This window comes from Plectropomus leopardus, chromosome 2 (assembly GCF_026936395.1).
Source record: "Plectropomus leopardus strain MGB_pleo_1.0 chromosome 2, ASM2693639v1, whole genome shotgun sequence".
Taxonomy (NCBI): Eukaryota; Metazoa; Chordata; class Actinopteri; order Perciformes; family Serranidae; genus Plectropomus; species Plectropomus leopardus.
The window spans coordinates 39801760-39827366 of NC_142177.1; the positions used below are offsets into that span (position 1 = coordinate 39801760).

Consider the following 25607-nt stretch of genomic DNA (forward strand, 5'->3'; position numbering starts at 1 on the left):
TAATAAAAATAAAACAATAATAATAATAATACAAAGGAGAAAATAAATGTTCGCAATAAATTTTTTAAACAATATATATATATATATACTAAGAAATTAGTTTAAAAAAAAAAAGTTACAAGAAATTTACCAGAAATTCTAAAATAAAATAAAAATAATCTATAAATATTAATAATTTTCCTATAATTGAAATAATTATAAATTATCATACACTTTTCTAATGATTCTCTCTCACTTTTTTTAGTTAATTTTTCAGGTAATTTTCTTGTCAGTTTTTACAAATGTGCAATTTGTAAGACATTTCATGTGCTTATTACCTTTTCCCTCCCTGTTTTTGTAAGAAGTCAAACTAATTCACTCAGTGTTTCAAAGGTTTAAATGCTCGGGAAAGGCACAAGAAAACTTATGATGATGCATGTGACAACTCCTCTTTGGATTTTGACTGTACCAGCACCAAATGTGATTTACAGCATATACATGACTGCAGAAATACACAACTTGTGCAACTTTTTTGTAAATTTGATGATTTATTGTTGCAAGGAAATACTGTTGCCAACAGAAATGTAAGTTAAAGAACAACGGTGAGTTCAACAAAACCTGATGGCAATTTAAACATACAGGTCAACTCCAACATATTGTGACCTCCTCTAAAATTTCAGTTTTACAGGAGTTCCAGCTCGATGGTTTCTCCTGAGTTTATTGATTCTCAGGTAATGTTTTTCAAGAATGTGATTTGAGTAAAACTTTTCCCACAAGTGCTGCAATTATGCAACTCTTCTCTTCAATGAGTTGTTGCGTGTTTTGACCATGAACATAAAAGAATCGTCTCACAACACATTTAACAAATACAAGGCTACTTGTCATTCTGAGATTTTGACAGTTGAGACACATTAACGTGTCTTTTTCTGCAGGTCTTGCAAAATTATGACTTCTTACCTGTGTGAGTTCTCATGTGGATTCTCATGTGCCAGTTACTTCTGAAAGTTTTCCCACATATGATGCAAGCAAACGGTTTCTCACCCTTGTGGGTCCTCATGTGGACCGTCAAGTCACCACTCTGTTTGAAAGCTTTCCCACACGTTTTACAGGTAAACGGCTTCTCACCTGTGTGGGTTCTTGTATGCCTTCTCAACACTGATGCTTCTCGGAATCTTTTCCCGCAGGTCTTGCAAACGTACGGCCTCTCACCTGTGTGGATTCTCATGTGGACTGGCATTTCTGAACTTTGTCTGAAAGCTTTCCCACATATTTCACAAGTAAACGGCTTCTCACCTGTGTGGATTCTCATGTGGATTATCAGTTGACTCTTGTGTCTGAAATCCTTCCCACACATTTCACAAATAAACGGCTTGTCACCTGTGTGGGTTTTCATATGATACCTCAATATTGATGCGTCATGGAAACTTTTCCCGCAGGTCTTGCATACGTATGGCTTCTCACCTGTGTGGATTCTCATGTGGATTGTCATTTCAGAATTGAGTCTAAAAGCTTTCCCACATGTTTCACAGGTAAATGGCTTCTCACCCGTGTGGGTTCTCATGTGGCCTGTTAGGTGACTTTTCTGTCGGAAAGCTCTCCCACATGTTTTGCATGTAAACGGTTTCTCACCTGTGTGGATTCTCAGGTGTATTTCTAAGTTCGACGGATGCTGGAAAGCTTTCCCACAAGTGTCACATTTAAGAGACTTTTCTCCAGTTGAAGTATTGAGGTGAATGTTTGACGTAGTGGAGTTGTACATATCATTTGTGTGACTATTGCTTTCCTTTAGGAGAAGCTTTGGTAGACGTCTGCCTCCTATCTGATCTTTGCTCTCAGCTTCATGAGAGCTGACAGAGAGGAGCTGCTGAGAGACACAGTTTGGTTCTGGTATCACGAGGGTTAAAACTGGTATGTTTCCAGACTCTGTCTCTGCTGCACTTACAGCGTCATCAAGATTGAAGTTCAAAGTCTGATCTTCACTGTGGTCTCTTCTCTCAAAAGTAGGAGTCAACATAAAGTCTTCCTCCTCCTGCTTCAGCAGGAGCTGCTCTCCCTGCTGACTGCTGCAGAGCTCCTCCTGCTCCTCTTTAATCTGAGGAGACTCTGGCTCCTCCTGGTCCAGACTGGAGCTCCTCTCCTGAATACAGAGCTGCTGGTCAGCAGGAACCTCCTCCTCCTTACAGACATGTTGCTGTGGGAGCTCTGGAGGGACACACAACAAAAAAGGGGATAAGATACTGGTGTGACTGTAGTGAGAGAAGAAATGCAGACATGCAAACACCAGCAGACCAACAGCTAATTAAAATAAAAAGAGTTGACTGATAATGGTTTTCCAGGACCAATTTCGATACCAATTATTACTGGTTAATAAGACCAATAATTGATATCTGAAACTGATATGCATTTACAATAAAAATCTAAATATTTCTGTCAAAATTTAGAATTTCTCCCATTCTGACACTTTCTTTGCATATATTGCAGACTGCCTTCCCTGGTGTTGGTTGAGTGTAATACGCACACTTTTTCATGAAGTAATTTCATCAGAAAAATAACTGAAATCAAACGCACATACAGATAATCAGCAAAACTCCAAATATCAGCTCTGATAATCAGCCAGGCCAATAATCTGTCGACCCCTAAAAGTGAGATATTTGGGGGAAATCATAAGGGATAATCTCTGTGATGATGATGATGTACAGCACAAGCCAATATGCTGTCACATTAATGTCACATGATGTTACAACAGCCTGTTTTAGAGCCCACTGTACTCCGTTCTACACAGCCCACCTGTGGTGCAGGTATGATAAAGCATACCGGAAAGCCCTCAGGTGGCCTTTTTTATGATACACTCAGAATTTTCAGGGTTTCTTAAAACAAGCCAGATTTAAGACTTTTGAAAAGATGTTTTGCTATGCCAGAATATTTTGTTTAATAACCAACACTGAAGAGAGATTTTTATTTTGCCCAAATGTTAATGTTTAAAACATGTCTTTTGGTCAGTGAAAAAGTTTCATTATCTGCATCAAATGTTGAAATAAAACCCCTTTTTTTGAGTGAAACACATGGAAGACTGACTATATTATCATAAAAGCCAGTGATGCAGGATAATGATTATTTCAACCGATATCGATCTTTACCAGCTTCTCGTGGCTGATAAGATACCAATAACCAATACTTTCTCTTTGTTGTTTTTTCATTACCCGAGGGTATGAAAGGCTGAGATATGGTGAGTACAGATGAAATTCATCCCAAAAAATGACATTTCAGACAAAAAGCTGGAAAGTTGCATTTTTGTAAAAGAAAGTCATTTTCAAGAGCAAAATAAATTTCATTTTTATATTTGGGTTTTTTTCCTTCTTATCTTCTTATGTCAACTTGAATTGTACAAAAATAATGCTGAAAATAATATTGTGTTTGAGTTCTAGTGGAACTATAGAGAGGAACGTTCCCCAAACTGTCAGGAAGCAGCAGCTACAGAACCGTCCCTAAATAACGGCTCTGCTGCGATCTCTGTACATTTACATGTTGTTCTGCTTGTTGTTGGAAGGAATCAAACATCAGATATCAGTTTATTCTTTCAGCATAACTGAGCTGGAAACTCACTACACCTGAACTCAAACTGCGTCCAGAGTGTCCCCTAATCATGTCCTCTCATCATGTCCCCGTCACACACACACACACACACACACACACACACAGCAGAATGAGGGAGGGGAGAGACGGCGGCCGCTTACACCGGTGTTCAGGTTACTGTAAGCAGCAAGCACGCTAGTAAATGACAGTATTAGGACCGGATCGAGACATTTTGGTGCCCTAGAAGAGATTGAGATTGGATTGGAATCACTGATCGGACAATGAGAGCGAAGCGGACATTCGGAGACACCGGCAGAGACACTGGCAGAGAATGAGATCGGAGCAGACACCGGCAGAGCGGACACCAGCGGCGACACCAGCGGCGACACCGGCGAAGACACCGGCGGAGAATCGCTCCCCTGCTGCTGACTGATGACACGTTGTGGACTGATCGAGCAGCAGCAGTTTGACACGCAGCATAATGCAGTGTGTGTAGGACTGGAGGAGCGAATCCATGGGCAAAACGGGCAAAATCAAAGCAATTTAAGCTTATTGTTATCGGTTTTATTTATCGGCCAAACATTTTATTATCGGTATGACGCCATAAGTCCCATTATCGAGCCGAGAATCATTGATCAATCCATGTACTTTTTTTTTTTTTAATTTCAGCAAACTTTTTGTTGTTGTTGTTGTTGTTTTCTTACTTTTTAATGCTTGTTTTTCTTTTTTGTTATACATTCTGTGGATTTATTGCCCTCTCCTCATGTTTTGAAAAGAAGTCAAGCTATTTTTTGCTCGGGTTTCAAAGGATTAATGATGCCCTCAGAATGTTGCTTAAACTTCCAAGATGGACAAATGTAAGTCACGTTTGTGACACGTAAAGCTCCAACCTTTCATGCTGTGCTGATAAATTTTATAATCAGATTTATTTGTTGATAAACTGATTTGAAAAATGTAATCATAATGGCTTTAACCCTTTTCAACATAAGCAGATTATCATTATTAGAAGATAATACTAAGAAATGGCCAATAAATGAATAAAAAATAGCAAGAAAGGAATTAAGTTTTAGCAGAATTTATGATTTTTAAGTGACTTCTTGCTGGTTGCTCGACTTGCTTTTATGCTCTTATTTATGACTTTTAAATATGCTTTTGTTTTGGTTGGTTGTTTTGCTTTTTATGCTTTTGCTTTTATCTTGTAGCACTTTGAGATTTGTTTCAAAAGTAAAATGCATTATAAATAAAATCTATTATTATTAAAAAGATACAAGAAATTTACTTGGATTTTTTTGTAGTTTAATAAACAAATGACCCCAAGGGAGTGCTAAAAGTCATCTCTATAAATAAAGTTTTTCCGGACATTTTCCTTAAATCTTTGATCATTTCTGATGATATTTTCTGATCTTTTTTGGGTCACCTTTTACGAGTTTTCAGCATTTTGTTCTCATCTTGTCTTTAGAAACAGATATTTGTGTGCGTTTTAATTACTGTGGCCTCATGAACTGTAATAAGTGAATCTGAGTCAGTGTTATTCTTGTTTTGTTATTTATTCTTTTGAATTCTCTGGGCTGAAGCATAAAGAAATGTTTGCAATAATAAAATTTTGTTTGAGAATAAAAGTTGTTGTTTTGATGTTTTGTCTTCACAAAATAATAAAGTCTTACAAACCTTTCCTTTGAGACTTTATGTCTGGTTTCATATCCAGCAGTCTGCGCTGCCGCTCGAGCTCTTCTTCGTACTCGACGATGGTTCTTTTAAAAACTCGGAATATTTCTTCAGCAGCAGCAGTTAGTCTCTCACTGACAAACTCTCTCAAATATTCATCTGAAGACATTGTTGCTTGAAAATCAGTTTGGTTGCTGGAGATTTTCCTCACAGACTGAATGCAGGTGAAACGACTGGTGATTCTCTTATGTTTACTTCCGCTGGATGTTACACTATTAAGTTCCGACGGTGAAATTACGCGTTTTCGTTCCGCTTCCGATTGTTGGCTTTTTAAACTCTTCTCAAACTTGAATCCACATCACTTTTCTTGTGCTGCATTCAGACGCCAAAATCGTGGGGAGAAGGCAATGAGCAACTTGGTAAGACATGTCCGGCAAACTGCGAGAAATTATTTGATTTAGAAAAATGATTTTTGAAAAACTGATTTTGAATGTCCAGAGAACTATATCTATGTTTGTCATACTTACACACTGAAAAAAAACACCTATTTTTACAGAATTATAATCTTAAAGCAGTTTTTCAGGTCTACGATCAACAAACTTACAAAGATCCAAGAACTTACCAAATTAAGAACTTACCAGTTATTACAAAAAGTTATATAACCTAAAAAGGAAATTACCTGAAAAGGTACTAAAATAAAATAGAAATAATAATAATAATACATATAAATAGTAATCATTTCTTATAATAACAACAATTATAAACATTGTTTTTGGTATTTCCCTCAGTTATTTTGATTTTTTCTTATGATTCTGTCTCTCTTTTTTAGGTTATTTTTTCAGGTAATTTTTTGTCAACCTTTGTAAATTTTGTGCAATTCTCAAGACACTTCATGCAAAGTTGTTTTTTCCCTTTTTTCCCCTTTTTTTGTAAGACGTCATACTAATTTGCTAATATTTCAAAGGTTTAAATGATTGGGAAAGACAACTCCTCTTTGGATTTTGACTGTACCAGCACCAAATGTGATTTACAGCATATACATGACTGCAGAAATACACAACTTTTGCGACTTTTTTGTAAATTTGATGATTTATTGTTGCAAAGAAATACTGTTGCCAACAGAAATGTAAGTTAAAGAACAACGGTGAGTTCAACAAAACCTGATGGCAATTTAAACATACAGGTCAACTCCAACATATTGTGACCTCCTCTAAAATTTCAGTTTTACAGGAGTTCCAGCTCGATGGTTTCTCCTGAGTTTATTGATGTTCAGGTGATTTTTTTCAAGAATGTGATTTGAGTAAAACTTTTCCCACAAGTGCTGCAATTATGCAACTCTTTTCTTCTGTGAGTTGTTGCGTGTTTTGACCATGAACATAAAAGAATCATCTCACACACATTTAACAAACATAAGGCCACTTATGTCTGAGATTTTGACAATTGAGACACATCAAAGTATCTTTTCCTGCAGGTCTTGCAAAATTACGACTTCTCACCTGTGTGGGTTCTCATGTGGACTTTCATGTCAAAATTCTGTTGGAAAGCTTGCCCACACATTTTACAGGTAAACGGTTTCTCACCTGTGTGTGTTTTTATGTGCTTTTTCAACAGGGATGATTGATGGAATCTTTTCCCGCAGGTCTTGCAAGTGTACGGCCTCTCACTCATGTGGGTTCTCATGTGACCTGTCAGGACACTTTTATTTCTGAAAGCTCTCCCACATGTTTGGCATGTAAACGGCTTCTCACCTGTGTGGATTCTCATGTGGACTGTCAATTCAGGTTTGACTCTGAAAGCTTTCCCACATGTTTCACAGGTAAAAGGCTTCTCACCCGTGTGGGTTACCATGTGGGCTTTCAGGTGACATTTCTGTCTGAAAGCTCTCCCACATGTTTTGCATGTAAACGGTTTCTCACCTGTGTGGACTCGCAGGTGTATTTTTAAGTTTGCTGGACACTTGAAAGCTTTCCTGCAAGTGTCACATTTGAAAGACTTTTTACTAGCTGAAGTTTTGAGGAGAATGTTTGACGTAGTGGAGTTGTACATATTGGTTGCGTGACTATTGCTTTCCTTTAGGAGAAGCTTTGGTCGACGTCTGCCTCCTATCTGATCTTTGCTCTCAGCTACATGAGAGCTGACAGAGAGGAGCTGCTGAGAGACACTGTTTGGTTTGACTATCACATATGTAACTGGTATGTTGCCTATAAACTTAATCTCTGCTGCACTTGCAGCAACATCTGGATTAAAGTCCAGAGTTTGATTTTTACTGTGGTCTCTTCCCTTATTAGTAGGAATCGAAATAAAATCATCTTCCTCCTGCTTCAGTACGAGCTGCTCTCCCTGCTGACTGCTGCAGAGCTCCTCCTGCTCCTCTTTAATCTGAGGAGGTTCTGGCTCCTCCTGGTCCAGACTGGAGCTCCTCTCCTGAATACAGAGCTGCTGGTCAGCAGGAACCTCCTCCTCCTTACAGACGTGTTGCTGTGGGAGCTCTGGAGGGACACAACAAAAAAAGGGGATAAGATACTGGTGTGACTGTAGTGAGAGAAGAAATGCAGACATGCAAACACCAGCAGACCAACAGCTAATTGTGGTAAACGAATGAGAAGGGTCAACTGATATTGGTTTTCCAGGTTCGATATCGAAACCAATTATTAGTAGTTAATGAGATTGATAATTGATATCTGAAACCGATATGCATTTACAATAAAAATAATAACAAAAATATTTGTCGAAAATTAGAATTTGGAATCTGACAAACTCCATCACAAAATTTGGTTTAAATGCATTTAGCAAATTTTTAATGAAAACTGAGATTTTCAACATCACATACAGCCAGTTTCCATCACGTTTTTTAAAAAAGTTCAGTGAAAAAAAAAAGCACAAAGTAAAAGTCCCTCCCATTCTGACACTTTCTTGGTGTGTATTGCAGACTGCCTTATCTGGTGGTGGCTGAGTGTAATACACACACGTTTTCATCAATTAATTTGATCAGCAAATAAATGAAATAAAACGCAGATACAGATAATCAGCAAAATGCCAGATATCAGCTCAGACAATCAGCCAGGCCAATGTGCATCTTTAAGGGTTTTGAAATATTAGATAAGATGTGGTGCAAAAATAAAATAAATAAAGGCTTCAGGTGGCCTTTAACCCTTTGAAACCTTCAAACCTTTCAACATCAGTTTTCTTATGGTGCATCCAGACACCTTTCGCAAGCTCTTTGACCCCTTGAAAACATGAGCAAATGATTTGTTTTCTTCTGAAAACGAGAGGGGAGAATTATTAGAAATGAAAAATGTCCAATAGACTATAATTGTAATTATGGTCATTTAATATTTACAATTATGTTGAAGAAATAAATAGTTATGATCTTCTCTTCCCCTCTCCCTGTGTTTTGGAAAAAAATCTCAGTCAATTTGCTCAGGTTTCAAGGGGTTAATGATGCCCTTGGAATTTGCATAAACTCCCTCGATGGACAAATGCAGGTCACATGTTTGTGACACACCATGCTGTGCTGAGGAATTTTATGAACAAATTTATGTGTTGATTACCTGACTCGATAGATGTAATCATAATGGTTTTAACCCTCTTTAACCTGAGCAAAGTGGCCCGATTCCTTTCTAAAACATGGGTAGAAAGCAAAGAGCAACTTAACAAGAAATCACCAAAAAATTAGTAAGAAATAAGTAAAAAAAAAAAGTACATGTTAATCACTTGAACAAGTTTTTTCTTTTTGAATACGTTGACAAAAACAAGACAAGACAAAATGTCCATAAGAAATGCTTAGATACATCAAAGTGTCTTTTTTCTGCAGGTCTTGAAAAGTTACGACTTCTCACCTGTGTGGACTCTCATGTGGACTTTCAGGCTATCTTTACGCCCAAAAGCTTTCCCACATGTTAAGCAAGCTTGTGGCTTCTCACCTGTGTGGGTTCTAAAATGTTTTTTCAGTGATGATGATTCACTAAATGTTTTCCCACATATCTCGCAAGCATATGGCTTCTCGTTTGTGTGGATCCTCGTGTGGACTGTCAATTGACTTCTGCGTTTGAAAGCTTTCTCACATGTTTTGCACGTAAAAGGCTTCTCACCTGTGTGGGTTTTCATGTGCTCTTTCAGGTGAGTTTTACGTCCAAAAGCTTTCCCACATGTTGTGCATGTGAAAGGCTTCTCACCTGTGTGCGTTTTAATATGATAGTCCAACACTGATTTCTCTCTGAATCTTTTCCCGCAGGTCTTGCAGGGGTACGGCTTCTCACCTGTATGGATTCTCAGGTGGGCAATTAAGTGACAGTTGTACTGAAAATGTTTTCCACATGTCTTGCAAGTGTACGGTTTCACACCTGCAGGGATTCTGACATGAGTTTTCAACGCTGATTTTTTACGTATTTTTTTCCCACGGAAACTGCACAAATTAGGCTTCTCACCTGTGTGGATTTTGAGATGTAGGTTCAGCTTTGCCTTAGACTTAAAATCTTTCCCACACAAGTCACATTTGAAAGACTTTTCACCTGTGTGAGTATTATGATGAATATTAGACATGGTGGAGTGGAATGCATTGTTACTGTGACTCTCACTTTTATGATGTCTTTTCTTTGTTTGAAGCTCTATATTTCTAGTTGATCCTGAGTCTCCATGCTCACCTTCTTTATGATTTTGGCTCTCAGCTACATGAGACTTGTGAGAGAGGAGCTGGTGGTCACTGTTTGGTTCTGATACCACAGAAGTTATGAATGGCATTATGAACTCTGTCTCTGGTGCACTTGGATTGTCGTCAGGGATGAGGCTCATAGTCTGATTTTCACTGTGGTCTCTTCCTTCATGAGTAGGAGTCAAAATAAAGTCATCAGCCTCCTTCTTCAGTACAAGCTGCTCTCCCTGCTGACTGCTGCAGAGCTCCTCCTGCCCCTCTTTAATCTGAGGAGGCTCTGGCTCCTCCTGGTCCAGACTGGAGCTCCTCTCCTGAGTACAGAGCTGCTGCTCAGCAGGAACCTCCTCCTCCTTACAGACATGTTGCTGTGGGAGCTCTGGAGGGACACAACAAAAAAGGGACCAGATACGACAGTGATGGCGAGCAAATAACGAACAGTCTAAATAATTTGGATTGTGATTTGAGTAAATTTTACACACCTGTCCTGTGTAACCTTATTTCTGGTTTCCAAACGATATCCAGCAGTCTGCGCTGACGCTCGAGCTCTTCTTCGTACTCGACGATGGTTCTTTTAAAAACTCGGAATATTTCTTCAGCAGCAGCAGTTAGTCTCTCACTGACAAACTCTCTCAAATACTCAACTGAAGACATTGTTTTTAAATTATAAATTTAACATTAATCCACACAACAACTACACCCTCGTCTCTCGACGAAGTCCAAACCTCCACAGAGCTAACGGCTAACGCCGGTATTGTTTACATCCGCTGGATGTGTCACACTGTTAAAGTTCCGTCAGTAAAAGTGAGCTGTTCGTTCTTTCCGCTCATCAACAGGTTCTCACAGCAGCGGAAATGAGCTTTATCCACATTTTCTTTCCCCACAATGAACAACTAACCACAAAGGTATTCTTCACATGTTTTAAACGATTATTTATATCGTTAAAAATTGTTTCTGCTGTACAGCTCTATTATAGTTTACATAAAACATAAAAGAAAACTGATCAAAGAATACCTCCAAACTGAGTTATATGTATATATATATATATATATATATATATATATATATATATATATATATATATATATATATATATATATATATATATATATATATATATATATCTTTAAAGCGATCCAGCTTTTATATGAATTTAGAATTAACATGCAATTGTGACGATCTGAAGACTATTAGTGTTGGACATATAGAGTAATAATATTAAATAAATTAGTAAATAAATAAATTAATAAAATAAATTAGCAATTAATAATATGCATTAATTAATTAATAAATCACTAACAAAATATGTAACTATAACTCATAATGCAAAATTATGACTCAGAAACATATGAATTGGTATAAAGATGAAGTGGAGTAAAGGAACTCAACTTCGGCTTCAGGAACAATAACTTTACATTAAAAATTAAAGTTGGAAAAACTTCAGAGCAGCACCTACTAAAATAGAAAGGTTGATAGCTCATTTTGCCTTATAAATTAATCTAGTCTCATAATTTGAAGTTTGCTACAGAGTTCTTTAACCAGGTGTACAGTGACTCGACTTTAGACACACACACACACACACACACACACACACACCACAAGATCAAGTGTCTTTATAAATGAAAGGTTTATTAAACGTATCCTCCTCCTACAAGTCTACAAATAAATGAGTTTAAGAATAAGTATGGATAAACGATGAAACAGTGAATACAGCAAAGACACAAAGTTAATAAAATGACTACATGAATAACTAATTCATAGATGAAGCAACAATAAAAATGAGGGGATGAAAACCGATGAGGAACTGAATTGGTGTGACATCTGGACTTGATCAGATGCACTGAAATAGTGCAAGATGAAAATGAAAGAAAAGTCAATGTCAAGCGTCGTTCAACAGCAGAGGAAACCTATCCCATAAAACACTGAGGGAAAAGATAAAGAAGAGACCTGACCAGAGAATAACCCATAATCGTATTAATGGGAGATCCTAACCGAGGTCTAATCCTTCTTATGTGTCCCGATCATTTAGGAGCATCAACCCAATAACAGCACAGGAAAGATGGTTTCACCTTCCTCAGAAGTCTCGATGCCGGGGAAACGCTTCACTCTGGAAAGTTGCAGTGTGTCCTTTGTGAGGACACTTGATGGGCAGCTCGGTTACGCTCGTGCGGTTCCGGTGGCTGGCCTCGGGCGGTTTGAACGTTGCAAACTCGGCTCTAGTTTGATTCCTCCATCTCTCTCTCTCCATGAACAGCTGGATCATCTTCTGACACCTCATGTGGCTGAGATGAGATCGCGATGACAGTTTACCAGTCTTCGTCTCATTTGAAGTCTCTTTGTCTCGCAGTCTCTCTCATGCAAAGTCCTCGGTTCTAAACAGTCATTTGTGACACATGTAGCACGAGCTGATTTAAAAGTTCTCTCTTTCAAAGTAGATTAACGACAGAAAAGTAAGAAGCAAAAGCTCAGAAAAGCAAAAGCCAAAAATTAAAAAGGCAAAAACTAAAATCCCTCGACATCACTGGGGTTATAACTCCTGGGACAAAGAGGGTGTGGTGCTTGACCGTCAAATGTCTGTTCAAGGCAGGAATATCACACCGTTGTGCCGCCTCACTGTTCTGTAAATTAAGGTCAGATTGTGGAAAGGTGGGACAGAGTAATAACGCCTCTGAGCCAGGAACGGAGGTAGTAACAGCGCTGAAACGAGCTCTGTGTAAAAGGTAAAGCCATAAAAACAAGTGTCAAGTTTCCATGGTGTGTTTATGTGTGCAGCCCACAGTGGGAGATTTCAAAAGCAGCTGTTGGCATCAAAGTTACGACTTCTTACCTCATGTTTTACAAATAAATGGCCTCTCACCCAGGTGGGTTCTCCTGTGGCTTTTCAAGTGACATTTCTGTCTGAAAGCTCTCCCACATGTTCTGCATGTAAACGGCTTCTCACCTGTGTGGACTCTCATGTGATTTGTCATTTCAAGGATGAACCTGAAGGCTTTCCCACATATTTCACAGGTAAACCGCTTCTCACACATGCGGAGTCGCAGGTGTGTTTCAAAGTTTGATGGATACTGGAAACCTTTCCCACAAGAGTCACATTTGAGAAACTTTTCATCAGCTGAAGTATTGAGGTGAATGTCTGACGTGGTGGAGTTGTGCATATTGTCTGTGCGCCTTTTCCTTTTCGTTGGGAAACGCTTTGGTCGACGTCTGCCTCCTGTCTGATTTTGGCTCTCAGCTACATGAGAGCTGACAGAGAGGAGCTGCTGAGAGCCGCTGTCTGGTCTGACTATCACATATGTAACTGGTATGTTGCCCACAAACCTCATCTTCTCTGCACTTGCAATGACAACTGGATTAATGTCCAGAGTCTGATCCTTACTGTGGTCACTTCTCTCATGAGCAGGAGTCAACATAAAATCTTCTTCCTCCTTCTTCAGTACAAGCTGCTCTCCCTGCTGACTGCTGCAGAGCTCCTCCTGCTCCTCTTTAATCTGAGGAGGCTCTGGCTCCTCCTGGTCCAGACTGGAGCTCCTCTCCTGAATACAGAGCTGCTGCTCAGCAGGAACCTCCTCCTCCTTACAGACATGTTGCTGTGGGAGCTCTGGAGGGACACACAACAACAAGAACATGAAACTACAGTGATGGCGAGCAAATAACTCACAGTTTAAATAATTTGGATGATAATTTAATTGAGTTTTACACACCTGTCCTGTGTAACTTTGTCTCTGGTTTCATATCCAGCAGTCTGCGCTGACGCTCGAGCTCTTCTTCGTACTCGACGATGGTTCTTTTAAAAACTCGGAATATTTCTTCAGCAGCAGCAGTTAGTCTCTCACTGACAAACTCTCTCAAATACTCAACCGAGGAAATTGTGAAAAAAAATATAAATTTAAAATTTATCCACGCAACAACTACACCCTCGTCTCTCGACGAACTCCAAACCTCCACAGAGCTAACGGCTAACGCAGCTAACGCCGCTGTTGTTTACATCCGCTGGATGTGTCACACTGTTTAAGTTCCGTCAGTAAAAGTGAGCTGTTCGTTCTTTCCGCTCATCAACAGGTTCTCACAGCAGCGGAAATGAGCTTTATCCACATTTTCTTTCCCCACAATGAACAACTAACCACGAAGGTATTCTTCACATGTTTTAAACGATTATTTATATCGTTAAAAAATCTTTCTGCTGTACAGCTCTATTATAGTTTATATAAAACATAAAAGAAACTTAATCAAAAAATACCTCCAAACTGATTTAATATATTTACTATATCTTTCCGCTCATATACATGCTCCAACGGTAGTAGTAATAATAATAGTAATATTAAACTAACAACAACAACAACAACAACAACAACAACAACAACAACAACAATAATAATAATAATAATAATAATAATAATAATAATAATAATAATAATAATAATGATCATTATTATGATTGTAATATAATAATAATCATTATTATAATGACATTTTTTTCCTAAATCTTTGACAATATCTAATCATATTTTCTGGTCTTTTTTGGGTCACCTTTTACTAGTTTTTAGCGTTTTGCTCTCCTCTTGTTTCTGGAAACATTGTAACAGATTTTTGTTTGTGTTTTAATTACTGTGGTCTCATGATCAGCAATAACTGTATCTCAGTGTTTTCATTGTTTTGTTATTTATAGTTTTTAATTATATGGGCTGAAAGATTAAAAAAAAAAAAATTGAACAAAATGTCTATGTGTCACCTTTGTAAAATAATAAAGTCTTAGAAACCTTTTCTTTGAGACTTTATTTCTGGTTTCCAAACGATATCCAGCAGTCTGCGCTGAACTCTCTCAAATATTCATCTGAAGACATTGCTGCTTGAATAGTTTGATTACTGGAGGCTTTACTCACAGACTGAATGCAGGTAAAGTGGTGAAATATACGCGTTTTGTTTTCCACTTACGATTGTTGGCTTTTTAAACTGTTCTCAAACTTGAATCCACATCACTTTTCTTGTGCTGCATTCAGACCCCAAAATCATGAGGAGAAGGCAATGAGCAACTTGGCAAGACATGTCCGGCAAACTGTGAGAAATTATTTGATTTAGAAAAATGATTTTTGAAAATCTGGTTTAGAATGTCCAGAGAACTATATCTATGTTTGTCATACTTACACACTGAAAAAAACACCTGTTTTTACAGAATTATAATCCTAAAGCAGTTTTTCAGGCCTACGATTAACAAACTTACCAAGAACCAAGAACTTACCAGATATTACACAAACAAAAGGAAAAGGAAAATAACCTGAATAGGAAATTACCTGAAAGGGCACTAAAATCAAATCAAATAATAATAATAATAATAATACTTATAATAATAATAATAATAAGGAGAAGAAGAAGAAGAAGAAGAAGAAGAAGATGAAGAAGAAGAAGAAGAAGAAGAAGAAGAAGAAGAAGAAGAATACATATAAATATTAACAATTTCTTAGAATTACATTATTATTATTTATAATTTTTCCTATGATTCTCTCTTTTTTAATTATTTTTTCCGGTAATTTTCTTGTCAACTTTTACAAATTCTGTGCAATTCTAAAGACATTTCATGCAAAGTTGCTTATTACTTTTTTACTTTTTTTTTTTTTAAGAAATCAAAATAATTTGCTAATATTTCAAAAGTTTAAATGTTTGGGAAAGGCACAAGAAAACTGATTACAATGCAAGTTTCAAAGACTTAATGTGATGACTCCTCGTTGGATTTTAACTGTAACAGCACTAAATATGATATACATGATTGCAGAAAGACCCACTTACTGTGCAACTTTTTTTATTTTTATTTTGTTTGTTTCAAAGAAATACTGTTGCAAACAGAAATGTTAGTTAAACAACAGTGAGTTCAACAAAATCTGATGGCAATTTAAACATACAGGTCCCAACATATTATGACCTCCTCTAAAATTTCAGTTTTACAGGAGTTCCAGCTCGATGGTTTCTCCTGAGTTTATTTATGTTTAGGTGATTTTTTTCAAGAATGTGATTTGAGTAAAACTTTTCCCACAAGTGCTGCAATTTTGAGACTCTTCTCTTCTATGAGTTGTTGCATGTTTTGACCATGAACATAAGAGAATCATCTCACACACATTTAACAAATACAAGGCTACTTGTCATTCTGAGATTTTGACAGTTGAGACACATTAACGTGTCTTTTCCTGCAGGTCTTGCAAAATGACGACTTCTTACCTGTGTGAGTTCTCATGTGGACTTGCATTTCATAATTTTGTCTGAAAGTTTTCCCATGTCTCACAGGCAAACGGCTTCTCAGCTGTGTGGGTTTTCATGTGGACCGTCCCATCGCAATTCTGGAAAGCTTTCCCACATGTTTTAACGATAAACGGTTTCTCACCCGTGTGGGTTTTTATATGCTTTTTAAACACTGATGCCTGACGGAATCTTTTCCCGCAGGTCTTGCAAGTGTACGGCCTCTCACCTGTGTGGATTCTCATGTGGACTGTCAATCCACTCTTATGTCTGACAGCTTTCCCACACACTTCACAAGTAAATGGCTTCTCACTTGTGTGGACTCTCATGTGGCTTGTCAGGTGACGTTTCTGTCTGAAATCTTTCCCACATGTTTCACAGGTAAACGGCTTCTCACCCGTGTGGGTTACCATGTGAGCTTTCAGGTTATTTTTCTTTTTGAAAGCTCTCCCACATGTTTGGCATGTAAACGGCTTCTCACTCGTGTGGGTTCTCATGTGGACTGTCAATTCAGGTCTGCGTCTGAATGCTTTTCCACATGTTTCACAGGTAAATGGCTTCTCACCCGTGTGGGTTACCATGTGGGCTTTCAGGTTACTTTTCTTTCTGAAAGCTCTCCCACATGTTTTGCATGTAAACAGTTTATCAGCTGTGTGGATTCTCAGGTGTATTTCTAAGTTTGCTGGACATTTGAAAGCTTTCCCACAAGTGTCACATTTGAAAGACTTTTCTCCAGTTGAAGTATTGAGGTGAATGTTTGACGTAGTGGAGTTGTACGTATCGTTTGTGTGACTATTGCTTTCCTTTAGGAGAAGCTTTGGTAGACGTCTGCCTCCTATCTGATCTTTGCTCTCAGCTTCATGAGAGCTGACAGAGAGGAGCTGCTGAGAGACACAGTTTGGTTCTGGTATCACATAGGTTAAAACTGGTATGTTTCCAGACTCTGTCTCTGCTGCACTTACAGCGTCATCAAGATTGAAGTCCAGAGTCTGATTTTTACTGTGGTCTCTTCTCTCATTAGTAGGAGTCAAAATAAAATCATCTTCCTCCTTCTTCAGTACAAGCTGCTCTCCCTGCTGACTGCTGCAGAGCTCCTCCTGCTCCTCTTTAATCTGAGGAGGCTCTGGCTCCTCCTGGTCCAGACTGGAGCTCCTCTCCTGAGTACAGAGCTGCTGCTCAGCAGGAACCTCCTCCTCCTTACAGACATGTTGCTGTGGGAGCTCTGGAGGGACACAACAAAAAAGGGACCAGATACGAAAGTGATGGCGAGCAAATAACGAACAGTCTAAATAATTTGGATTGTGATTTGAGTAAATTTTACACACCTGTCCTGTGTAACCTTATTTCTGGTTTCCAAACGATATCCAGCAGTCTGCGCTGACGCTCGAGCTCTTCTTCGTACTCGACGATGGTTCTTTTAAAAACTCGGAATATTTCTTCAGCAGCAGCAGTTAGTCTCTCACTGACAAACTCTCTCAAATACTCAACTGAAGACATTGTTTTTAATTATAAATTTCACATTTATCCACGCAACAACTACACCCTCGTCTCTCGACGAAGTCCAAACCTCCACAGAGCTAACGGCTAACGCCGGTATTGTTTACATCCGCTGGATGTGTCACACTGTTAAAGTTCCGTCAGTAAAAGTGAGCTGTTCGTTCTTTCCGCTCATCAACAGGTTCTCACAGCAGCGGAAATGAGCTTTATCCACATTTTCTTTCCCCACAATGAACAACTAACCACAAAGGTATTCTTCACATGTTTTAAACGATTATTTATATCGTTAAAAATTCTTTCAGGTGCACAGTTCTATTATAGTTTATATAAAACATAAAAGATAAGTGATCAAAGAATACCTCCAAACTGAGTTTTTTTTTTAAATATATATATTTCTTTAAAGTGATCCAGCTTTTATATGAATTCAGAATTAACATGCAATTGTGACCATCTGAAGACTATCAGTGTTGACATATAGACAGTAATAATAATAACAACAATAATAAATTTGTGTATAGAGCTTTCAAGATCATAAATCACAAATAGATCATAAAATAGAACACACAAAAATACACAATGAAATTCATATAGCATTTAAATTCACATGTGTAGCTGTTTAAGTAGGGGATTTATTTATTAATTTGCAATTAATGATAATTAATAAATCACTAACAAAATACGTAACTATAACTCATAATGCAAAATTATGACTCAGAAACATATAAATTGGTATAAAGATGAAGTGGAGTAAAGGAACTCAACTTCGGCTTCAGGAACAATAACTTTACATTAAAAATTAAAGTTGAAAAAACTTCGGAGCACCACTCACTAAAATAGAAAAGTTGATAGCTCATTTTGCCTTATAAATTAATCTAGTCTGATAATTTGAAGTTTGCTACAGAGTTCTTTAACCAGGTGTACAGTGACTCGACTTTAGACACACACACACACACACCCACATCACAAGATCAAGTGTCTTGATAATTGAAAGGTTTATTAAACGTATCCTCCTCCTACAAATAAATGAGTTTAAGAATAAGTATGGATAAACGATGAAACAGTGAATACAGCAAAGACACAACATGAATAAAATGACTAAATGAAGAACAAACTCATAGATGAAGCAACAATAAAAATGAGGGGATGAAAACCAGTGAGGAACTGAATTGGTGTGACATCTGGACTTGATCAGATGCACTGAAATAGTGCAAGATGAAAATGAAAGAAAAGTCAATGTCAAGCATAAATCAAGAGCAGAGAGGAAACCTATCCCATAAAACACTGAGGGGGAAGATAAAGAAGAGACCTGATCAGAGAATAATCCTTAATTGTATTATGGGAAATCCTAACCGAGGTCTAACTCTTCTTATGTGTCCCGAAGTCTCGATGCCGGGGAAACGCTTCACTCTGGAAAGTTGCAGTGTGTCCTTTGTGAGGACACTTGATGGGCAGCTCGGTTACGCTCGTGCGGTTCCGGTGGCTGGCCTCGGGCGGTTTGAACGTTGCAAACTCGGCTCTAGTTTGATTCCTCCATCTCTCTCTCTCCATGAACAGCTGGATCATCTTCTGACACCTCATGTGGCTGAGATGAGATCGCGATGACAGTTTACCAGTCTTTGTCTCATTTGAAGTCTCTTTGTCTCGCAGTCTCTCTCATGCAAAGTCCTCGGTTCTAAACAGTCATTTGTGACACATGTAGCACGAGCTGATTTAAAAGTTCTCTCTTTCAAAGTAGATTAACGACAGAAAAGTAAGAAGCAAAAGCTCAGAAAAGCAAAAGCCAAAAATTAAAAAGGCAAAAACTAAAATCCCTCGACATCACTGGGGTTATAACTCCTGGGACAAAGAGGGTGTGGTGCTTGACCGTCAAATGTCTGCTCAAGGCAGGAATATCACACCGTTGTGCCGCCTCACTGTTCTGTAAATTAAGGTCAGATTGTGGAAAGGTGGGACAGAGTAATAACGCCTCTGAGCCAGGAACGGAGGTAGTAACAGCGCTGAAACGAGCTCTGTGTAAAAGGTAAAGCCATAAAAACAAGTGTCAAGTTTCCATGGTGTGTTTATGTGTGCAGCTCACAGTGGGAGATTTCAAAAGCAGCTGTTGGCATCAAAGTTACGACTTCTTACCTCATGTTTTACAAATAAATGGCCTCTTACCCATGTGGGTTCTCCTGTGGCTTTTCAGGGTACCTTTCCGTGTGAAAGCTCTCCCACATGTTCTGCATGTAAACGGCTTCTCACCTGTGTGGACTCTCATGTGATTTGTCATTTCAAGGATGAACCTGAAGGCTCTCCCACATATTTCACAGGTAAACCGCTTCTCACACATGCGGAGTCGCAGGTGTGTTTCAAAGTTTGACAGATACTGGAAACCTTTCCCACAAGAGTCACATTTGAGAAACTTTTCATCAGCTGAAGTATTGAGGTGAATGTCTGACGTGGTGGAGTTGTGCATATTGTCTGTGCGCCTTTTCCTTTTCGTTGGGAAACGCTTTGGTCGACGTCTGCCTCCTGTCTGATTTTGGCTCTCAGCTACATGAGAGCTGACAGAGAGGAGCTGCTGAGAGCCGCTGTCTGGTCTGACTATCACATATGTAACTGGTATGTTGCCCACAAACCTCATCTCTTCTACATTTGCAACGACAACTGGATTAATGTCCAGAGTCTGATCCTTACTGTGGTCACTTTCCTCATTAGTAGCAGTCAAAATAAAATCCTTTTCCTCCTTCTTCAGTACAAGCTGCTCTCCCTGCTGACTGCTGCAGAGCTCCTCCTGCTCCTCTTTAATCTGAGGAGGCTCTGGCTCCTCCTGGTCCAGACTGGAGCTCCTCTCCTGAGTACAGAGCTGCTGCTCAGCAGGAACCTCCTCCTCCTTACAGACATGTTGCTGTGGGAGCTCTGGAGGGACACACAACAACAAGAACATGAAACTACAGTGATGGCGAGCAAGTAACTAACAGTTTAAATAATTTGGATTATAATTTAATTGAGTTTTACACACCTGTCCTGTGTAACTTTGTCTCTGGTTTCATGTCCAGCAGTCTGCGCTGACGCTCGAGCTCTTCTTCGTACTCGACGATGGTTCTTTTAAAAACTCGGAATATTTCTTCAGCAGCAGCAGTTAGTCTCTCACTGACAAACTCTCTCAAATACTCAACTGAGGAAATTGTTTTTTAATTCTACGTAAATCATTTATCGACACAACAGAACCAGAATTTCCGCGCTAACATCCACAGAGCTAACGCAGCTAGCGGCGGTTTGTTTTATTTAGGTTTACTTCCGCAGACTGTGTCACACTGTTTAAGTTCCGTCAGAGGAAGTAAGCCGTTTGCTTCTTCCGCTCGTGAACAAGCTCCAACGGTATAAAATAACAATAAAGGTAATAATAATAGTATTAGTAAAATAATTATAATAGTAGTTGAAAATGTTTCTCCAAAATCGTACCATAACCGTTATTTTTATATACCCACAGGAATAAAGTAACGAGCACCGGTATGTTTTACTTCCGCTGTGTGAGTCACACTGTTACAGTTCCGACGTGTCCTCTTGAAATCTGAGCCAAACCCTTAAATTTAATTTGAAACATATGGCACTAAAATAACAAGAAATTTACCAGAAATTAGACAAACAAAAAACAGAAGGAAAAGTAAAATAACATAAATAGGAAATCACCCGAAAAGGTTCTGACATTAAAATCATATATATAAATATCTATAATTTCTTATAATCATAATTATACATATGTTTACATCCGCTGGATGTGTCACTCTATTAAAGTTCCGTCAGTAAAAGTGAGCTATTCGTTCTTTCCCCTTATCAACAGGTTCTCACAGCAGCAGAAATGAGCTTTATCCACATTTTCTTTCCCCACAATAAACAACTAACCACAGAGGTATTCTTCACGTTTTAAACGATGATTCACACCAGTGAAAAATCTTTGAGCTGTACAGCTCTATTATAGATTATATGTAATGTAAAAGAAAAGTAATCAAAGAATACCTCCAAACAGAGTTTTTTTTTAAATATATATATTTCTTTAAAGTGATCCAGCTTTCATATCAATTCAGAATTAACATGCAATTGTGACCATCTGAAGACTATCGGTGTTGTACATAGAGACAGTAATAATAATAATAATAATAATAATAATAATACATTTTGTGTATAGAGTGTTTTCAAGGTACTCAGACATTTTATGAAAGTAAAAAAAGATCATGAAATAGAATACACTAAAATACACAACAAAATACATATAACATTAAAATCCACATGATATCAATTACACATGAAAGACAGTTTTGAAAAGGCAGCTTTTAATAACTGTTTTGAACTGTAAGTGGTCGGTGCGGTCACAAATGTGTTATGAGACAGGTACATGTAGTTTCTCTCCTCCACTCCTAAACACAACTGAGGAATGAAACACTCACTGTGTAAAAACAATTTTTCAAAAATTATGGAAGATTTATTGTTCCAAATAAATGCTGTTGCCCATAGAAATGTAATAAAAACAAGGGTTGGTTTTACAAAACTTGATGGCATTTTTAAAAATGTAACTTCAACATTTTGTGATTCCTCTCAAAGTGGAACTGCACTTTGTTCAGTCTGTGAACACATCTCTACAGGAGTTTCAGCTCGATGGTTTCTACTCAGCAGGAGCGCAGCAACAAATTTGGGCGACGTGCATAAGCATACTCTGTGGAGCCCCGCCCGTTCTCTCTTGATCCATGTCACCCTCTGCACCTGTAGATTTTTATTTTTCTACAAAGGCAGACTGATTTCTTTCCCTTTCCCTTCTTTCTTTCTTTCTTTCTTTCAACCAGAATTTCAAAAATGTATCTTTCTTGATGAAAGACATGACCGCATATGTTGGTGCTCCAGCAGCATGAGCTCACTTGGCGCGAGCTATGTTTAGGAGCGACTTCCAGTGCAGGGGAGGACTAAACTTTTACCACACTTACTGTTCAAGGCGGGAATATCACACCGTGATGCCACCTCGCCATTCTGTATATAACCTCCAATCCCGAAAAGGTGGGACAGTGTGATAACACTTCTGAGCCAGAAACAGAGGTAGTAACAGCGCTTTTGGCATAGTAGCTAATTCAAAGAAGAACGGAGGTCATACATGTCAGCAAACTGGAAAAACAATGAGAATCTGGGTTCCTTAATCACCGGGCAGAGGACAAGATCCGCTGTCATATAACAGAGAAGGTAAAATTATTTTGTTTGACATGTTATGTCTTTGTTATTTTTAGAAAGTGCTGCCGACACATGTTTTATGTCACGCTTGTGTGCTAAACATCACGCCTGTCACGCCTCCTTAGATCGCAGAATGATGCAGTGTGTAATAACACACTGGAGCAGAATGATGCCGGCGTCGGTTGGTTCTGTATAAAAGTGCAGGGGCCGTATAAACGGGGGACTTTGTTGTGGCCCTGTAACGTGATCTCTGTAAAAGAAGCTTATATTTCACCTTTAAGGACTGAGAGGGAAATTCCTTTGTTTTTACACAAAGTTCAATCTTTTAATCAAAGAAATGCCACAAGTTAAATTTAGTTCTGACATTAATTAAAACCTTTTCCACAAGTGCTGTGACTCCTACCTTCTGTGAGTTGTTGCCTGTTTTGACAAAGAACCAGAACTAAATTGTCAGAAAGCCACTTCTCTGTATGAGATCTTATACGCCTGGACACTTGAGAAACATCAAAGTGTCTTTTTTTTCTGAAGGTTTTGAAAACTTATGACTTCTCACCTGTGTGGACTCTCATGTGGACTGTCAGGCTATCTTTACGCCCAAAAGCTTTCCCACATGTTAAGCAAGCATGCGGCCTCTCACCTGTGTGAGTTCTGAAATGTTTTTTCAATGTTGATAATTCACTGAATGTTTTCCCACATGTCTCACAAGTATAAAGCTTCTCACCTGTGTGGATCCTCATGTGGATTGTCAGTTGACTTTTGTGTGTGAAAGCTCTCCCACATGTTTTGCATGGAAATGGCCTCTCACCTGTGTGGATTCTCAAGTGGCCCTTCAGGTGAGTTTTACGTCCAAAAGCTTTCCCACATGTTGTGCATGTAAACGGCTTCTCACCTGTGTGCGTTCTAATGTGATTTTTCAATGCTGATTTGTCATTGAATCTGGTCCCGCAGGTCTTGCAGAGGAACGGCCTCTCACCTGTGTGGATTCTCATGTGGGCCAAAAAGTGACAGTTATATTGAAAATTTTTTCCACATGTCTTGCAAGCGTACGGTTTCACACCCGATTTCTCACCAAAGGTTTCCCCGTGGACTCTACCGTGTCTTAAAATTTCTGACTTATACTGGAAAGCTTTCCCACAATTGTCACATTTGAAAGATTTTTTACCTGTGTGAGTAAAACTGTACATCTTTGACATGGTGGAGCTGTGCACGTTGTTAGTGTGACTATTGCTTCCATGATGATTTTCCTTCAGATGAAGCTCTGCATTTCTAGTTAATCCTGAGTCTCCGTGCTCGCCTCCTTTATGATTTGGGCTCTCAGCTACATGAGAGCTGAGAGAGAAAAGCTGGTTGTCACTGTTTGTTTCTGGTATCACGTAGGTTATAACTGGTATGTTGACTACAGACTCTGTCTCTGATGCACTTATAGTGTCATCAGGGATGAAGTCCAGAGTCTGATCTTCACTGTGGTCACTTTCATCATAAGTAGGAGTCAACATAAAATCATCTTCTTCCTGCTTCAGTACGAGCTGCTCTCCCTGCTGACTGCTGCAGACCTCCTCCTGTTCCTCTTTAATCTGAGGAGGCTCTGGCTCCTCCTGGTCCAGACTGGAGCTCCTCTCATGAATACAGAGCTGCTGGTCCGCAGGAACCTCCTCCTCCTTACAGACATGTTGCTGTGGGAGCTCTGGAGGGACACACAACAAAAGAGGGACCAGATACGACAGTGATGGTGAGCAAATCATGAGTGTGTCAAAGTGTGTTTCCCTCCATCATGTAAAAATGATTGTCTCTGTTTCAGAGTGAGGTTGTCACAAAGCCTCATGATTATGCATTTTGGAGTAAATTAGCTAAAAATCTTCCTTGGATATAAATTTGGTCCTTGCTTCACAAATATTGTATTACTAATATGATCAGAGAGGTTTCCTTTTAAATTATACATAAATTTTACACTTGAAACTGCTAAAGAAAATCTCTGCACACCTGAATGTGATTTTTAAATGATTAATCGTATGTTTCTTTATTATTATTATTATTATTTACTCAACATCAGTCCAATAGCACGTTTAACTTTTGCACTGTGATAATTGTTGCTGTCAAATTAAATGATAACTGATACAACCTGTAATATTGAGTTAATAAACCAAAATCAGCACCGTTCTTAAACAATCTGTATTATGAGTATATTAAACTTTACACACCTGTTTTGTGTAACTTTATTTCTGGTTTCCAAACGATATCCAGCAGTCTGCGCTGCCGGTCGAGCTCTTCTTCGTACTCGACGATGGTTCTTTTAAAAACTCGGAATATTTCTTCAGCAGCAGCAGTTAGTCGCTCGTTGACAAACTCTCTTAAATACTCAACTGAAGACATTGTTGTCAAATTTTAAGTGAAATATTTATCGACACAAAAACACCATCATTTCCCGGCTAAGTCCACACACCCACAGAGCTAATAGCTAACGCAGCTAACACAGGCTTTGTTTACTTCCGCTGGGTGTGTCTCACTGTTAAAGTTCCGGCAGTTAAAGCGAGCTGTTTTTAAAATCATATATTTAATTTATCCTGTCAACCTGGTAATCGCTTAAATAAAAAAAAAAAAAAAAAGTGGATAAAAATTGTGTCTTTGGAATAACGATACCGAAAGTATTTGTCATTTATTTTCTGAATGCCTTTGCGTCAAATTATTTTGGATGGAAATAGAACATTTATTTAAAACAATGATTAATTCAAGAGTTCAGTTAAAAAAGACAATATTTTTCTGTGATAAAAATGGACTTGAAAGTGGGGAAAAAATAAAGTGAATTTATTTATTATGGGAAATATTA

At 38.4% G+C, this 25607-nt stretch overlaps 5 protein-coding genes across 6 annotated transcripts; all 5 read right to left on the reverse strand.

The window, feature by feature from the left end:
* Window positions 1-328: 328 nt before the first annotated feature.
* Window positions 329-5494, reverse strand: LOC148190291 (uncharacterized). Its single transcript, XM_088070524.1, has 2 exons — window positions 5221-5494; window positions 329-2181 (listed from the first exon to the last, which is right to left on the reverse strand). Exons 1-2 carry the CDS (start codon window positions 5384-5386, stop codon window positions 923-925), a joined length of 1425 nt encoding a protein of 474 aa, XP_087926650.1. The 5' UTR covers window positions 5387-5494; the 3' UTR covers window positions 329-922.
* Window positions 5495-6287: 793 nt separating this feature from the next.
* On the reverse strand, window positions 6288-10692 carry LOC121938526 (uncharacterized). Of its 2 annotated transcripts, XM_088070511.1 has the most exons (3): window positions 10348-10690; window positions 9861-10244; window positions 6288-7706 (listed from the first exon to the last, which is right to left on the reverse strand). In XM_088070511.1, the coding sequence occupies exons 1-3, from the start codon at window positions 10517-10519 to the stop codon at window positions 6700-6702; spliced, it is 1563 nt and encodes a 520-aa protein (XP_087926637.1). In that variant the 5' UTR covers window positions 10520-10690; the 3' UTR covers window positions 6288-6699. The 2 variants fall into 2 exon arrangements, with proteins under 2 accessions (XP_087926637.1, XP_087926640.1); XM_088070514.1 differs by lacking the exon at window positions 6288-7706 and having other exon boundaries at window positions 7725-10244; window positions 10348-10692.
* A 781-nt stretch (window positions 10693-11473) lies between these two features.
* Window positions 11474-14010, reverse strand: LOC148190292 (uncharacterized). Its single transcript, XM_088070603.1, has 3 exons — window positions 13567-14010; window positions 12693-13463; window positions 11474-12574 (listed from the first exon to the last, which is right to left on the reverse strand). Exons 1-2 carry the CDS (start codon window positions 13595-13597, stop codon window positions 12694-12696), a joined length of 801 nt encoding a protein of 266 aa, XP_087926729.1. The 5' UTR covers window positions 13598-14010; the 3' UTR covers window positions 11474-12574; window position 12693.
* A 1632-nt stretch (window positions 14011-15642) lies between these two features.
* Window positions 15643-20760, reverse strand: LOC148190293 (uncharacterized; the record flags this gene model as incomplete). The annotated part of the gene is given in 6 exon segments (XM_088071423.1): window positions 15643-16128; window positions 16130-17312; window positions 17416-17590; window positions 19469-19596; window positions 19745-20485; window positions 20589-20760. Coding segments are annotated over 6 exon segments (2538 nt in total), but the record flags the coding sequence as incomplete, so codon positions are not given.
* Window positions 20761-21879: 1119 nt separating this feature from the next.
* On the reverse strand, window positions 21880-25424 carry LOC121948888 (uncharacterized). The gene is made up of 2 exons (XM_088070538.1): window positions 24982-25424; window positions 21880-24467 (listed from the first exon to the last, which is right to left on the reverse strand). The coding sequence occupies exons 1-2, from the start codon at window positions 25151-25153 to the stop codon at window positions 23323-23325; spliced, it is 1317 nt and encodes a 438-aa protein (XP_087926664.1). The 5' UTR covers window positions 25154-25424; the 3' UTR covers window positions 21880-23322.
* Window positions 25425-25607: the final 183 nt, after the last annotated feature.